We start from the raw sequence: 14,018 nt of genomic DNA on the forward strand, positions 1-14,018 counted from the left end.
TAAGTGGACTGTTTATCTTTGAATTGTGGTTCTGGGAAATTCTACAACCCTTTGGGTTGACAAATGTTTTTGAAAAATGCAGTGATCAATGCTGTTTGTCCAAAGCAGGCATTATAATCTGACAGAATAAATGTGCAAACTGACCACATACAGCAAAGTACTTCATTTATTTCTCACATCAATCACATCTTCTCCATGTTCACAGAACTCATCTCTGTCCAACTCTGCTGCAGCTCCATTCACACAGCATTTTCAGCGTGGATCTGGTGGGCTTTTATTCCAACACAATTTTTCGGTGTGAATGCAGTGAACACTTAAATGAGAACCTTGTTGTTCCACCTCTGTGACAACAGTGAAGATAGAAACAGTACCAAAAACCTCTTCTGTGTGAGGTCAAGATGGAATAGCATAACAAGGCTATGACAACAAGGTACACATTCAATCCATATGCTATAAGTGGCATTGTCCCACCCATGTCTTGTTCCCATATCTGAATGGGAAATTATGAATGATTTTATTTGTATAAGGATATTCTCACCTAACAGACAGAAATGTACTATATTATATGGGAAACAAATGTATTCGTGTTGACTTTGGGTTTCACAGGGGACACAAACACAGATTGTGAAAATTCCAACCTATTTGGACTCAAGACATCACCTGACATCAGAGTTTTTTGTCTCCATCCAGCCAAAAATGTCTTTTTCTTCTTGTTCTTACCATCAAAGGTTTGACCTTCACTGTGCATAGTGCTAAATACAGTACGAGCCAGGTTTGACATTGGAAAGCTGCTCTCACATATACTGCTGAAAGTGTCAATTTTTTCTGTGCTCATTAAAAATCAGATTTTTAAAGGCAGACCTACAAGCACGATTTGTGACATCACCAACAGTTCACACATGCCCATTATTTATTACAAAAACGTGACACCTCCAGTGAATGTGCAAATACACCAGACCTGTGCCCAGACATTAAAAGTGTGAAGTAGAAATATTTTTGTTTATACACCCCGGTATTTTAATTGGAGTTGAGATATATAAGCCATTTATAAGGATATACTGTATACCGAAGTTATCTATCATTTGTTCTAGCCTTATTCTTTTTGGTTAGTTTCAACAAAAGAACCTGTTCTGGATCTAAATCAATATTATAATGGTATTATTTACAAGAAGCAAGTTCAAAATATTCTATTAACAGAATAATGTTACGAAGGGACTTGTGCCTTAACGTTACCTTTCAGTAATGGGTCAAGTAGCTGAGTAGTCCAGTACTTTACAAATGCAGTTCGATCCTTATTGCCTCTGAAATGCCCACAATATTGTTTTTCACCCCAAAGCTGATGATATCATGAAGGTTACTTTGTCACATGTACCATTCAGATTCAAAGAGGACAAAGGAAATTGTAATTTTTTATCAGTGTATCTTTAAAATTAATAATCTCATGACATTTGTCCGGTACTTTCAACCTTTACAGTACTGTAAAAAAATACACAATATTGCTGCATGTATGCTGCACCATATCTTTAAATTATTATTATAATCAATGCAGAAAAAAAATCACAAAAACTTCACATCAAACTTGGTAAAATGCTACAATGAAGATGACTGCTGTCACAGCTGTTCCTATTCTTCTGTTTTTTAATCTGTTTTTCTTTGACTCTTTGTGTCTTTCCATGTGAATTCTCTGACCTACATTCTTGAATGTTTTGCTTTGTCTACTAATACTTATACCTAATCTGCAGTGCACAATACTTCATCGTTAACATCGGTCTGCACATGTTGTGTCTTAGTAGCTGTGTATTATTGTGATTGCACTAATTTATTATTTAATAAAGACAAACTGATCAAAGTCAGAATGTGACACTAACTACAGGCCAAGTCTAATACAGTGTTTACACGATTGATTCCCAGCGAGTACAGCTGCAGGTTGGCCTGACCCACTGGAAAGAAAACATGTTCTCTTCAGCTGAGCGTACTTTTTTGGAATGCTTTCTTAAGACTGACATTTGTGGAGAATAATATTTATTGCAGTACATAATTGTGTTACACCAAAGCTTTTACTTCTGCTCCAAACTTGCTGCAATTAAACAAATACCAGCAGTGAAAGTTTTCCTGGTTCTGGATAAAAGTCGTATTTTGAAAGTGCAAACAGAGATTAAACTGATCCACTGTCTTGTCATCTGACTTTTTATTGACTATTTAAAACATTTGTGATACTATCAGTTCAGGTGTTTCTGATCCTAGATTTATACCAAATTTGATCATTTGTCGTGCTATTCTCAGGACACTCTGAAAAGTCCCATAATATGAAAAACATGTTTTTTCCTCCCTAACCCTACTATCATCTAGAATGAGGAAAAGAAATGGGTCCTGCATCGACCCTACAGCCCACAAACTCATGAAACAGTGCTCAAACATACTGATCAGAGTGACTCTTGTTGTGATGTAATGAAAGGAGTGATTTGCATAGCCCAGCCACGTCTGCGCCCGAGCACTGCCTTTACCACAGACTGGGGGAGGAGGGTTCATCACCGAGGTGAAGTTGTGTGTGTTTAGCAGTACGATAGCAGTTTGTCGCAATGTCGTTGAGTTAGTGAGTAGACACACAACTTACTCAGTTGATGATTGTATAAATCAACTGTCCCAGCCAAGGAAGAACAGAAGAGACCGTGATTGGATTTCATTTTTAATAACAACTATGTTGCCTACAAGTGTGTTTGTGTGTAAGAACCACTTCACATTCAGATAAACTAACCATTCTGAAACGTCCTGCTGCAGCCGCAGAGTCTCTTTAAGAGCCTCTCCTTCTGGGACTGATTCAGGGTTGAACAACAGCATCCATGACTGAAAGCTATAGTGATACATCCTCCGTAAACATTAGCCCTGTTACCAATAGCCACATTCTCTCTGTGAGACTTGCGTGTAACAGTCAAGGTAGGAGTTGACAGACGGAGCTCATTGAGTGACTTTTAGACAGCTTAAATTCAGGACCATGGATCAGTTTGAGGTAAAACATTATGAATACAATTTTCTTTATTATCATTTATCAACAATATAATACTCACAAACTCAGCATATTTACCTCATCAGAAATGTGTGGGATGGCCTGACCTAATTTACTTGACAGTGGTCTTTACAAAAGCAAAGAAGAATTAACCAAACCAAAAAACTATTTTCAGGTTCTTATTCTAATGTTGTTAAAATCTGATGCATGAAAATATGCATCGTCACTTTTCCCCAGGCACGCCCACCTCACGTAGGTGGAAGAAGAGTAGACAAAAACATAAATACAAACAGCCTTATATGAACATTGCAAGTTCCTTTAAGGTCTAGAGAAAAAGAAAATGATGGAGAAAATAGTTTCAAACACCAACTTACTTGTTCTTCAAGTAAAACAAGAAAACGGGGGCTCGAGTGAGTAAACTGGGTCCTGTTTTTGTCCTCATCCAACACATTACCCTCCCAGGAAGTCACAAGATGACCTTTTGTCACACCCTTGTGCACATTGTCTCATTTGCTGTCAAGCAACTCCAATTTTCCGGACGAATGTTTTGTGTGTATGTGTGTGTGTGTGTGTGTGTGTGTGTGTGTGTGTGTGTGTGTGTGTGTGTGTGTGTGTGTGTGTGTGTGTGTGTGTGTGTGGGCCTTCACTCAGAGGAGAAACAATTCATGGATTAATCCTTTTATCTGAATTGAATGGGCTCTTTCTTATTCCAAGTCCTCTTCTACCAATTTTCTTTGAAATCTTTCTTACATGTTTTGCGTACCAGCCAACCAGCCAACCAACCAACCAACCAACCAACCAAACCACCAGTATTTGGGTGAATAATGTCAGTAGTGGACATATTGTAATTACACAATTAGTATTCAAAATTATTACATTTCAAATCTGTTATACGTCACCGTGTCTCAATTCATAAGACATCTTGCATGTTGCAAGAATAGTACTTTTTGCCTGTTTCTCTTACATTTGATCAAAATCCATGCTTAGAAAACACTAACTGAAAAGCCTTGCATATGATGACCATGTGAGGCACAAGTGTTTAAAAGCTATGCAAACTTGTCTGTGCCTCACTTGATATTAAAAACATTTTCAATTAATCAGCCATATGTTTTCATATGAGCCAGAAGTTCAGAAACCGGCATTGTTAGGATCTTGGATCCATCTCACGCTATTTTGGTTTCTCAGATTGAGTGATAGAAAAATATGCTTATCATGACTTTTATCAAAGGCATTTACTAGGGACAAATAAGGGTGAGTCGTGCCTTTTTCATGATGGAAAATCAATGAAAGTGAGAGCAATATTACAATCAAATAGTTTGGTATGAAGGTATGGATCAGCAGTGTAAGGAAAAGAGATGTCAATCATCACTAAATTTTACAGTCTATATTTTATTTCATGAATGAACACATTTTAATATTTTTTGTCATGTTTGTTTTTTCTTTTCTTTCACTTTTCTTTACCTGCAACATTGTTTTCTTACTTTAAAATGTTAAAATGTTTTCAAATTTTAATTCACAAATCTAATTTAATAATGGTAACTGATGTCATTTACCTATACCACTCATTAGATTGACCTTCAAGTGACTATTTGCTTTTTGAAGAACTCTGATGGTGACAGCAAACAGGATGTAGACCAAAGCTCAAACAGAAGTTAAAAAGTTTCAACATTTCCATCAAATCTTGCATTGAATTCTAAAAAAAGATATGGACTTATTTTGTCAAAAGACATCAGCAGAAGTTTATTATTTGCTTCAAATACATAACGGTTTTAAAGTTCTTTTTGCCTGTCACTGCTCTAATAATCAGTCACTGGCAATCATCTCAAAATTAACTCCAAATACAAGTTCACCAACACAAAAATGGTTCCGAAACAACATTATTATGTGTCAAAAGTGTATTGTAGTGAAATATTAAAACAGCCTATACTATAGCTTTAGCTGCAGTCCCAGTTTTGCATTCAGCAATTTGTAGGATTTTATTGAAAGTAGAGGTGCCATAGAAACCAACCTTTTCAATGTAGAGGATATGGCAATCGCTAATCTATGAGGTTGAAATTAAGTGATACGGATAGTTATATTTGGAAGAATGGAATCAGTCTGAAAAGTCTTTTGCTACATATGCAGATTGCTAAAATTATATCTGAACAGGTTACCTGAAAACAGCCCCACATGTTGAAGTTAACATGGGAAATGATTACTGTATTGGTTGCTAAATTCTCCTGGCTCATGCGTTCATGCTTTGGTGTCTGACTCATGCCGCATCGCCTTTTATACCACTGAGAATCCTAGCGTATCCATTGCCTGCTATTGTCATTGTGCTGAGATAAAGAACTTCACAATAAAATGGATTTAAGTTAAAGACTGATGCAATTGGTATTAGGAAACACTTTCAAAGACACTGAGGTGATCACTAAGTTAAGTTGTCCCTGAATAACAAAGGGAATGTACTGTTGAGAGTAACTGCAAACCCCACAGAGTAAAGAGCTGCTGGACAAGCAGGCATTTCTATTGCTCACAGATTTCATCTTATTTGTGTTCCGGATTGGTTATGAACTAAAATTTGCAAAAGCAAGATAATCTGTAGGTATAAACATAGCAAAGATTAAGCATGTGTTTGGTATTTGACTGTTGAAATATGGCAACAAGTTTATTTCATATAAATAATGCTAAAAACACAAAGTATTCATCTCACTCACATCAGACCTCTCACAAGGGTTTCTAACAAAACAACAACCTCAGAGGCACAGTACATAGTTTAGCCTGCATACATACAAATATACATATATGCAAATTCACAAAAAATAATAACCTCTCCATGTGAAATAATGACACTTCTGGATTTCAAATCATATTTTCATATAAAAATATATAAAAATAAAGTAAAAATCATGTGATCTGGATTGGAGAGAAAAAAAACTCAGTTCAATTCAATGACTCAGTGTCTGTGAATACATCATTTTCTGTCCTGTGAGATTCAGACACACATTTCCAGAGGCCATTTTAAAAGCAGCCACTAAACAAGTTTAATACTGTAGTGTAAAAAATGTCCACAGACACAAAGAGAACAAGGTCCTTATCTCTCTGGCCAGCCAGTGAGGTAACATGAAAACTACAATCTATCTATGTACATTACATACTAAGGGATCTCTGACTGCAGGGCATGGCAAGTGCATTTTCCCATGAAAAGTCAGTTTACCTCTTCAGTTCATGGAGACGTCACTGTTGACAAAGGAGGATGGGCAGGTCCCATCAACTCAGGCACATGTTCTACATTAATGAATTCCTATAACACTGTCATCTTGAAAATACTACCAGGAGAAAGTTACGCATGTTTTTGTGGTTGTGCGTATTGTCCAAATATCATATGGCTGGAGAACGAAATGTCACTGTGAATTACAGTACAACAGATGCTCCATAATGTCTCTAGTTGTCTGTTTTTCCATTCTTTCTTGATTTGTTTGTGATTTTATACATTATATTCTCATCTCATGATCAGGACTTTGGTCCAGAGAAGGTTCCCTGGTGCTGATCATGGATGCTGATGGTCCTTGATTGACACCAAACGGAGAGACAGCTGGAGAACGAGCTGCCAGAGGGGACAGCGAAGGGGAGAAGCTGGGGGACATTGCTGCTGATGAAATGGACCCCTCGTGACTGATAGGGGACCTTCGCAGTGAGGATAAATGGGGGAATGTCCGTCCAATTACAGGAACTTTTGGGGGAACTGACATGGCTCCTGGATGGGCCACTGATGTGATGAGTGGTGGAGGGTCAATTCTAGGTTTGGGATCCATTTTGTGCTTGGGCTGAAATGGTTGGCGGGGGTTCTGACTCTGCTGGGCAGTTTCATCTTTCAGTCTAGCAATCTCTGTGAAAACATTGGCCAGAGGCTGGAACTGAGGGCACCAATTGAGCAGGTAATCCCAGTTATAGCTTCCGCGGAGCTCCTCATCACTTGCAACAATAGCTGTCAGGGATCCATCCACTGAAGGTTTACCATCCTCAGGGAAGGCATAATCCTTGGGAAGGGAAATGTTGAGGCCACGGCCTCCTCCAAGGTAACCACCTCCATCGTCCCTATAAACTGGGAGCTGACCAGACAGCAAGGTTCCACTGAGACTGCCTCCAAGTTTCTTTCCTTTGAACCAAGTGCTGCCCTCCAAAGCTGCAGGCTCACAGGAAATATCAGACAGCTGGTCAGCATCCTGCTGAATTCCAGAGTCTGGTCCCCTGGCTGAGATGTGCTCCTGCATGGACGAGGTGATGGAGGCAACTCGAGGGTATTCATTTATCATCCTGATCTCATCATCCTCTGCTGCCTCTGCTGACCCTCTCCCACTTGAGTGAGAAGGATCCAGAGAACCCCCTCTAGTGTAGGGACCACTGCTGGGCCCACCTTGATCTCCAGCATAGCCTGGCAAGGCCTGGTGATAGATTCTGTCTCCTCCCTGTCCAGAGCTGCAATCATCCATTTTCTGCAGGGCAGTCCCTGAGGCAACTGCTCTGTTTCCAGCTTCCTGACTTTTTTTCCTCCTTCGTGACTTGACAAGGAATACCACCACAGCCATGACCACAAGTAATATGATGAAGCCGAGACACACAGCAATGATGCTTATCAGCAGAATGTTGACATCAGCGGCCAAGCCAAAGTTGGTGTTGGTGACATCAATAGTAACCTGGGCCGAAGTGGTGCGAGAGGTATCTAAAGGACTGTGAGCCTTCACATCAAGGGTCATCACCCTCGTCTCTCGTTTGGTCCGTCCAGAGCCACTGCTACTACTGCTGCCTGAACCATCCATTTTCAAAAAAACCACCCCAGTGGTTTTATTTATATCAAAGAATGGTGAGCTTGTAGGAAAAGAGTAGAGAACAATGCCATCCACTCCTCCATCCTCATCATTTGCTTGGACCTGCCCAATGCTCTGGCCTTTTTTAGCTTCCTCTGGAACTTCAAAGGAGAAATCGGAGGATGTGAAGAGTGGGTCATATTCATCCTCACCTGTGACAAACACCTGTACCGTCACAGTGGCTGAGTGGTTCCCTGAATCTACTGCCACTGCTACAAAATCAAAGGAGTTAACCTTCTCAAAGTCAAAGGGGACTTTGCTTCTGATTTCTCCAGAGGTATGTTCCACAGTGAAACTGTCCTTTCCCATACCAGAACGTTCTGTCATGTAGTATTTCAGTTGTCCAAAAACCCCTGTGTCATGATCAATGGCATGTAGAACAGTCACAGCTGAGTTTGGTGGCTGGTTTTCTCTGATACTGGCTGTCAAGACTTCCACGGGGAAGAATGGATGGTTATCATTTACGTCTTTGACTTCAACAATGACTGGAGCCAGTGCAAAGTGGCCATGTCCATCTGTGGCCTGAATGATGACTGTATGTGTGGACTGGTGTTCACGATCAAGGGTTCGCTGGAGCCGTAAGGCTCCGGTCCACTGGTCCACTGTAAATAAGTTAACCTCATCACCAGAGCTGATGGTATACTGGACTTCAGCATTGGGAGTGGAGTCTGGATCTGGTGAAAAGACAAAAACAGAGTGTAATGAACTATCTGAAGACAAAGTAAGGAACGATAAAAGGGACATTAAATGAGAGACTTTGTCCACCTGTAGCAGTCAGCCTGATTATCTCAGTTCCAGCAGCAGCTCCTTCACTCAGTGATACTGTATATTCTCCTCTGCTGAATACTGGAGGGTTATCATTCACATCTCCAATGGTTATCACTGCAGCAACATTAGAGCTCCTCTGGGGAACACCACGGTCTGACACCACCACAGTGAGGTTGTAAAGTGGCTTGGTTTCAAAGTCAAGGCCCTCGGCCAGAAGCAGAGTCCCAACTGTCTGAAAGCCCCGTCCTTCTAGGAAGCGCACACTGCTTTCAATCTGGAATGCGTTTCCTTCGTTCCCATTGGCAATAGCAAAGTCAAAACCACAGTTTTCTCGAGACAGGTCGCTGTCAAAGGCCTCAAAAGTCAGAACCGTTGAGCCTGGGATGGTATCCTCAGAAACGGTAGCCCTGGGGACAGGAGAACATTATGTATGTAAGGGAGCTGCTGATATGACTTCGCACACACAAACCCAATGAATGTAGACCAACCTGTACTCTGATTGGTGAAACACAGGAGCATTATCATTAACGTCAGAGATTTGGACCTGGACAGTGGTGAGGGAGGAGAGGGAAGGCAAGCCTCCATCAGAAGCTTCGATAACAATACTGACTGATGGACGCTCAGGGTCAAACTCAGTTCTGTGGTCAATGAACAGGGTTCCTGGTAAGAAACATCAAAGGAGTCAGACATTTTTTGGGGAAATACTTTTGAAAGGCAGTAGTACTATACTATACTATAATAGTACTTTCTTTTGAAATTGAAACTAGCAGGAAAGAAGTCAAGAGTGTTTACCATTGTTAGGGTCAATGTAGAAACCCTCCTGGGTTGATGACATCACTCTGTAGGTGATCTTTCCATTCTCTCCAGAATCCCTGTCAGTTGCTGTTACGGTGATAACTGCACTTCCTGCTGGTGTGTGCTCAGGAAGAGTTACCTGGAGTGCAAATATATTGTGGAATTTGAATATAAGGACTGATTAAAAAATATTAGCTAATAACAGTTTGAGGTATTTAAACAAAAACATCTATTGCATACAGGCCCACAACCCCTTCTATTGGTGTAATTACATTCCACCAGTAGAAAACTGATGGAATGTAATTACCATTAAAATATTCTGCAAAAACAAAAGAAAGTAGCACATGAAAGGACTTGATAAATTATAATAATGAAAATTGTAAAAACAGAAGGCCATCTTCAGATGTAGGCCATGCTACCTGATAGAGATCATGGTTGAATGCCGGTGCATTGTCATTGATGTCCTCCACCAGTACAGTAATGTTAGCCTCGGTTTGGTGTTGACTGTCAGTGGCTCTGACTGTCAGGGTGTACCATGTCTTTTCCTCAAAATCCAGAGAGGCTGTAAGTGATATTCCTCCACTGTATCGATGAATCCCAAACTTGCCAATAGCTGTTGGGTCCAACTGCAAGGAGTAGGAAAGGGCAGGACTCGAATCGACATCATTACCCGTCACAAGAGTGATCTCCGTGCCAATTAACATATCTGATGGAAAGAGAAAGAGAATTTACAATTTTTATGTTGTTGCACAGACATGGTGTGCAGTTAACCATTTTTAAACCCACATTGCATTGTCTGGTGATAGAATTTGTCCGTTAATGTGTGCATTTATTTTAAATTGACCTTCAAAAGATATATACCCAAATGGTAAAGAAAACCTGAAGATCAAAGTACTCACTCTCTGGGATGCGGATTTCCTGGGGTAAGGGAATAGTGGGACTGTTGTCATTCTGGTCAACAATGATCACTGTCAGTGTAGCTGAACCAGCCAATCGTGGACTTCCTCTATCAGTTGCTGTGACAATAAGCCTGTGGGTGGGCACAAAAAAGCATTCTTACTATGTCTTCCTGTTTAGAGTTATTACTTTTTTTTTACGATGGTGATGAAAAGTGAACAGGATAAGAGCTTGAAATTTTATCTTTAACCTACAATCAACACAGAATTTAACATTTTGCAATTACAGTGTCATTTTATGATTTGACTTATATTTTTAGCAGAAAATGTACAGATACAAAAGGAGTTCCCAGTGAAATTTATTTAACTCCAGAATTGTTCTCACTTGGTCTGAGTAAAGATCTCACGGTCCATGATGGCTGCTGTGGTGATGCTTCCTGTCACCGGGTCAATCTTGAACAGGCCGCTCATAACTGATGACTGGATGGAGTAAGTCACCTGACCATTTTGCCCCTGATCCACATCCTCAGCCACCACCTTGGAGAAAAAAGACAACAATAAGGAAAAGGGAGAATGAATATAATTTCTCTTTGCCCTAATCAAAACTCCAGTTAACCCAATTTCTTTTCATTATTTATTGTGCTGTTCTTATATACTGTCCTCCCGCACCTGTATAATTGGCATTTCATATCCTTGTGTTTCCTTCATGTAGGCTACATAATTTTGCAACTGGAAGCGTGGCAGGTTGTCATTGACATCTTGCAGAATCAAGTTGATAGCCATGAATGATGTGGAGGACACAGTTTCAGCTTTCACAACAAGACGGAGTCTGGGAGTGTCTTCAAAGTCCAGCCCCTTGGAGCTCTGCACCCTGATTTCACCTACAGAACACAGATTGTAGTGGGAAAGAGGACCAGAAGATTATGAGATAGGAGATTAAACTTACTAGTATGTGCTCATGCGAAATTCTTTAATGGACAACTGAATTGTCATTTTATTAGACATTACATTTAAAAATGATTTGTGCTTTAGTGCGACTCTCACCTGTTGAGGAGACAATGGAGAATGCCTGCTTCCTGTTGCCACTGAAGAGGCTGTAACTAATGCCCTTACGAGTGCCATCTGGGTGCTGAGCTTGAGTTTGAGCCACAGCTGTGCCTGGAATTTTCAACGAGAGCAGGAAAAAAGGTTTCTACCAACAGACTGTTTCAGTATCTTCAAACTTATGAAGGGATAAATATACTGAAATGAATACTGTAGTCTGATTCCTAAAATGACTGCCAGACCTTTTGAAGCGTTCTCCTGTATGCTGACATCTCTGGCATTTCGAGAGAAGCGAATGCCGTTGTACTCCACCTCCTTCACAAAAATCACCACCACTCCCTGTGCAGACTGAGCCGGACTGCCCTGGTCCATGGCCTCCACTATCAGTGTCCTCTGAGCCTGAGTTAGGCCCCCCAGTGGCTCAGTGGCCTGGATCTCCCCAGTCAGGGAGTTGATGCTGAAGCCTTTTACCGGCATGGCGAAACGGTAGAACACAGAACCATTTGCACCAAAGTCCTTGTCCTCAGCCTTCATGGTGGCTAGAACACGCTGGGAACGCCTGCTGGACACTTCAATAACCAGTGGATCCTGGATGAAGAAAGGTGTGTTGTCGTTGACATCTAGGACAGTGACTGTCACCTAGAGGAAAGGATCATATGTGGATTAAGTCTTGCTGTAACAATAAAAATTGTCTTCTTTACAGCTTTTCTTTTCAACAAAAGACTTTTAAATTCTAGATTTCATGTACCTGCGCAGTGGAGTTCTTGGGCGAAGCAGGTGAAAGATCAACCGCGAACACCTGAAAGCTGTAGGATGCCAACTTTTCCCTGTCCAGAGGTGCTGATGTGGTGACGACACCAGTGTTCTCGTCGACGGCAAACGCTCCATGTGCCTCTTGGCTAAGGAAATACAGGACCTTTCCATTCAGGTTATCATCAGCATCTTTTGCTGATACCTTGAAATAGATAACAAGTTTATGATTAAGTTTATTAGAAAAGAAAGACATAGAATTAAGTCAAGAGACAAACTGTGATTCTCTGCTTCTCTAAATGCACATTTCTATAGGACCTGCAGAACTTGGGACCCCTCCGCTGCATCCTCTGACACTTCAACAGAGTAACTGCTTTTGCTGAAAATGGGACTGTTGTCATTGACATCCAGAACTGTAACTTCCACTGTGACAGTGCTGCTGAGAGCTGGGCTGCCTCGATCCGTGGCCACCACCTCCAAAGTATGTTTGTCCCTTGTCTCCCTGTCGAGGCCCCGTGAAGTAGAGAGGGCTCCCGTGCTGGTGTGGAGGTGGAAATCTCCATCAGGGTCACCAGCTGCAGGTCATGTGACACAGAATTAAAAAAATTTCATGTTACAAAAAGAAAATCTTGTAAAAAATCTACATATCTCTACACTTGAGTCATTCATATGATGTGCTTTGTGCAGATATATGTGCCAGAACGAGGTGTGTGAGGTGAAAGCCCGCTGTAGCTGTAGGCAGAGCGTGTTTCAAACGCTGAAATAAAACATTAATTTAAAAACCTTTGTGTCTTCTCCTTACTTGGTAAAACTGACTCCACTCCAACACAACGTCAAAACAACTTCATATATCACTAATAATGGTCAAATCGTAGATACAATTTGGGTACAATTGCATTAATCTGTCAAGAACGTGTATATTGATATTTTAACTGTAAAAACAATATAATTTACTGTTTTACCATGACATTGTTATTTTCACATTCAACACACCCTGAGACACCAATTACATCTGTTTTGGCAAACTAAATCACTGTAAATCCATTCCATAACACACTTGCAGACAGGCGGCCCTGTTTCTCACCAGTGATCCTGTACACCAGCTCTCCACCAGGACCAGAGTCCGGGTCTGTGGCTTTGAGGAAACAAAGCTCTACTGGGCCTTGGTTCTCCGGTACCTCCAACCCATACCACAGCTTTGCAAATAGTGGAGCATTGTCGTTAACATCTTGCACCTCCACACGGACTACAGCCTTGGCAAAGTTAGGAGGCAACCCTCTATCCCTCGCGTATACTGATGGGAGAGAGAAATTATAAAGCATATCAGATGTTGGCTCCAAAAAATGGTTAGCACACCATGATAGCATGTAACAGCTCACAAGAGACTATGAATACAGAAATACCAGTGAGTGTGTAGTGGTCCTGTCGCTCTGTGTCCAGTTCCTTTGTGGTTGTGATGACCCCTGTCATGGGGTTGATGATGAAGCCTTCTTCTGTCACACCTCCATATGTCACTTGGCCATTTGAACCTCCATTAAGACACAGACAAGGCACAAAGAAAATGAATGGCTGGGAACAACACAGAACAAGCCTTTAGAAAAAAAACGCATCAAGTGCTATGTCGGCCGTGCCCAGAGTTTCCCCCGCCTCCTTCCCACATTCAGCTGGGATAGGCTCCAGCTCCCCGCGACCACAGCGGATGAAGCGGTAGACAATGAATGAATGAATGCTATAATGGATATTAATGAATATAGGATGGCAAAGAACAGCTGCTATATTATTCTGAAATCATTTTTAGACAATATCTGGAAACCACACATTATATTGAGTATGACCTTTTGGTTTGGGCTAATATGTTTTTTAAAACTACTCATGTGTTTATTCTCTTATTCTCTGGCCTTCCTGATGCAGGGA

The 14,018-nt window shown here is 40.9% G+C and overlaps 1 protein-coding gene across 1 annotated transcript in view; it reads right to left on the reverse strand.

The window, feature by feature from the left end:
- Window positions 1–2,425: 2,425 nt before the first annotated feature.
- The window catches only part of dchs1b (dachsous cadherin-related 1b), a 79,191-nt gene continuing 67,598 nt past the window's right edge, over window positions 2,426–14,018 (reverse strand). The window contains exons 16-29 of the mRNA XM_068331267.1: window positions 13,508–13,633; window positions 13,189–13,398; window positions 12,423–12,679; window positions 12,103–12,309; window positions 11,597–11,993; window positions 11,355–11,468; window positions 10,980–11,191; window positions 10,696–10,847; window positions 10,314–10,444; window positions 9,834–10,120; window positions 9,412–9,553; window positions 9,108–9,279; window positions 8,617–9,026; window positions 2,426–8,525 (exon numbers count right to left, since the gene is read on the reverse strand). Of these exons, the coding sequence (XP_068187368.1) occupies window positions 6,478–8,525; window positions 8,617–9,026; window positions 9,108–9,279; window positions 9,412–9,553; window positions 9,834–10,120; window positions 10,314–10,444; window positions 10,696–10,847; window positions 10,980–11,191; window positions 11,355–11,468; window positions 11,597–11,993; window positions 12,103–12,309; window positions 12,423–12,679; window positions 13,189–13,398; window positions 13,508–13,633 (4,865 nt within the window). The 3' untranslated portion in view covers window positions 2,426–6,477. The remainder of the gene's footprint in view (window positions 8,526–8,616; window positions 9,027–9,107; window positions 9,280–9,411; window positions 9,554–9,833; window positions 10,121–10,313; window positions 10,445–10,695; window positions 10,848–10,979; window positions 11,192–11,354; window positions 11,469–11,596; window positions 11,994–12,102; window positions 12,310–12,422; window positions 12,680–13,188; window positions 13,399–13,507; window positions 13,634–14,018) is intronic.

The sequence above is a fragment of the Antennarius striatus genome, chromosome 13 (assembly GCF_040054535.1).
Source record: "Antennarius striatus isolate MH-2024 chromosome 13, ASM4005453v1, whole genome shotgun sequence".
Classification (NCBI taxonomy): Eukaryota; Metazoa; Chordata; class Actinopteri; order Lophiiformes; family Antennariidae; genus Antennarius; species Antennarius striatus.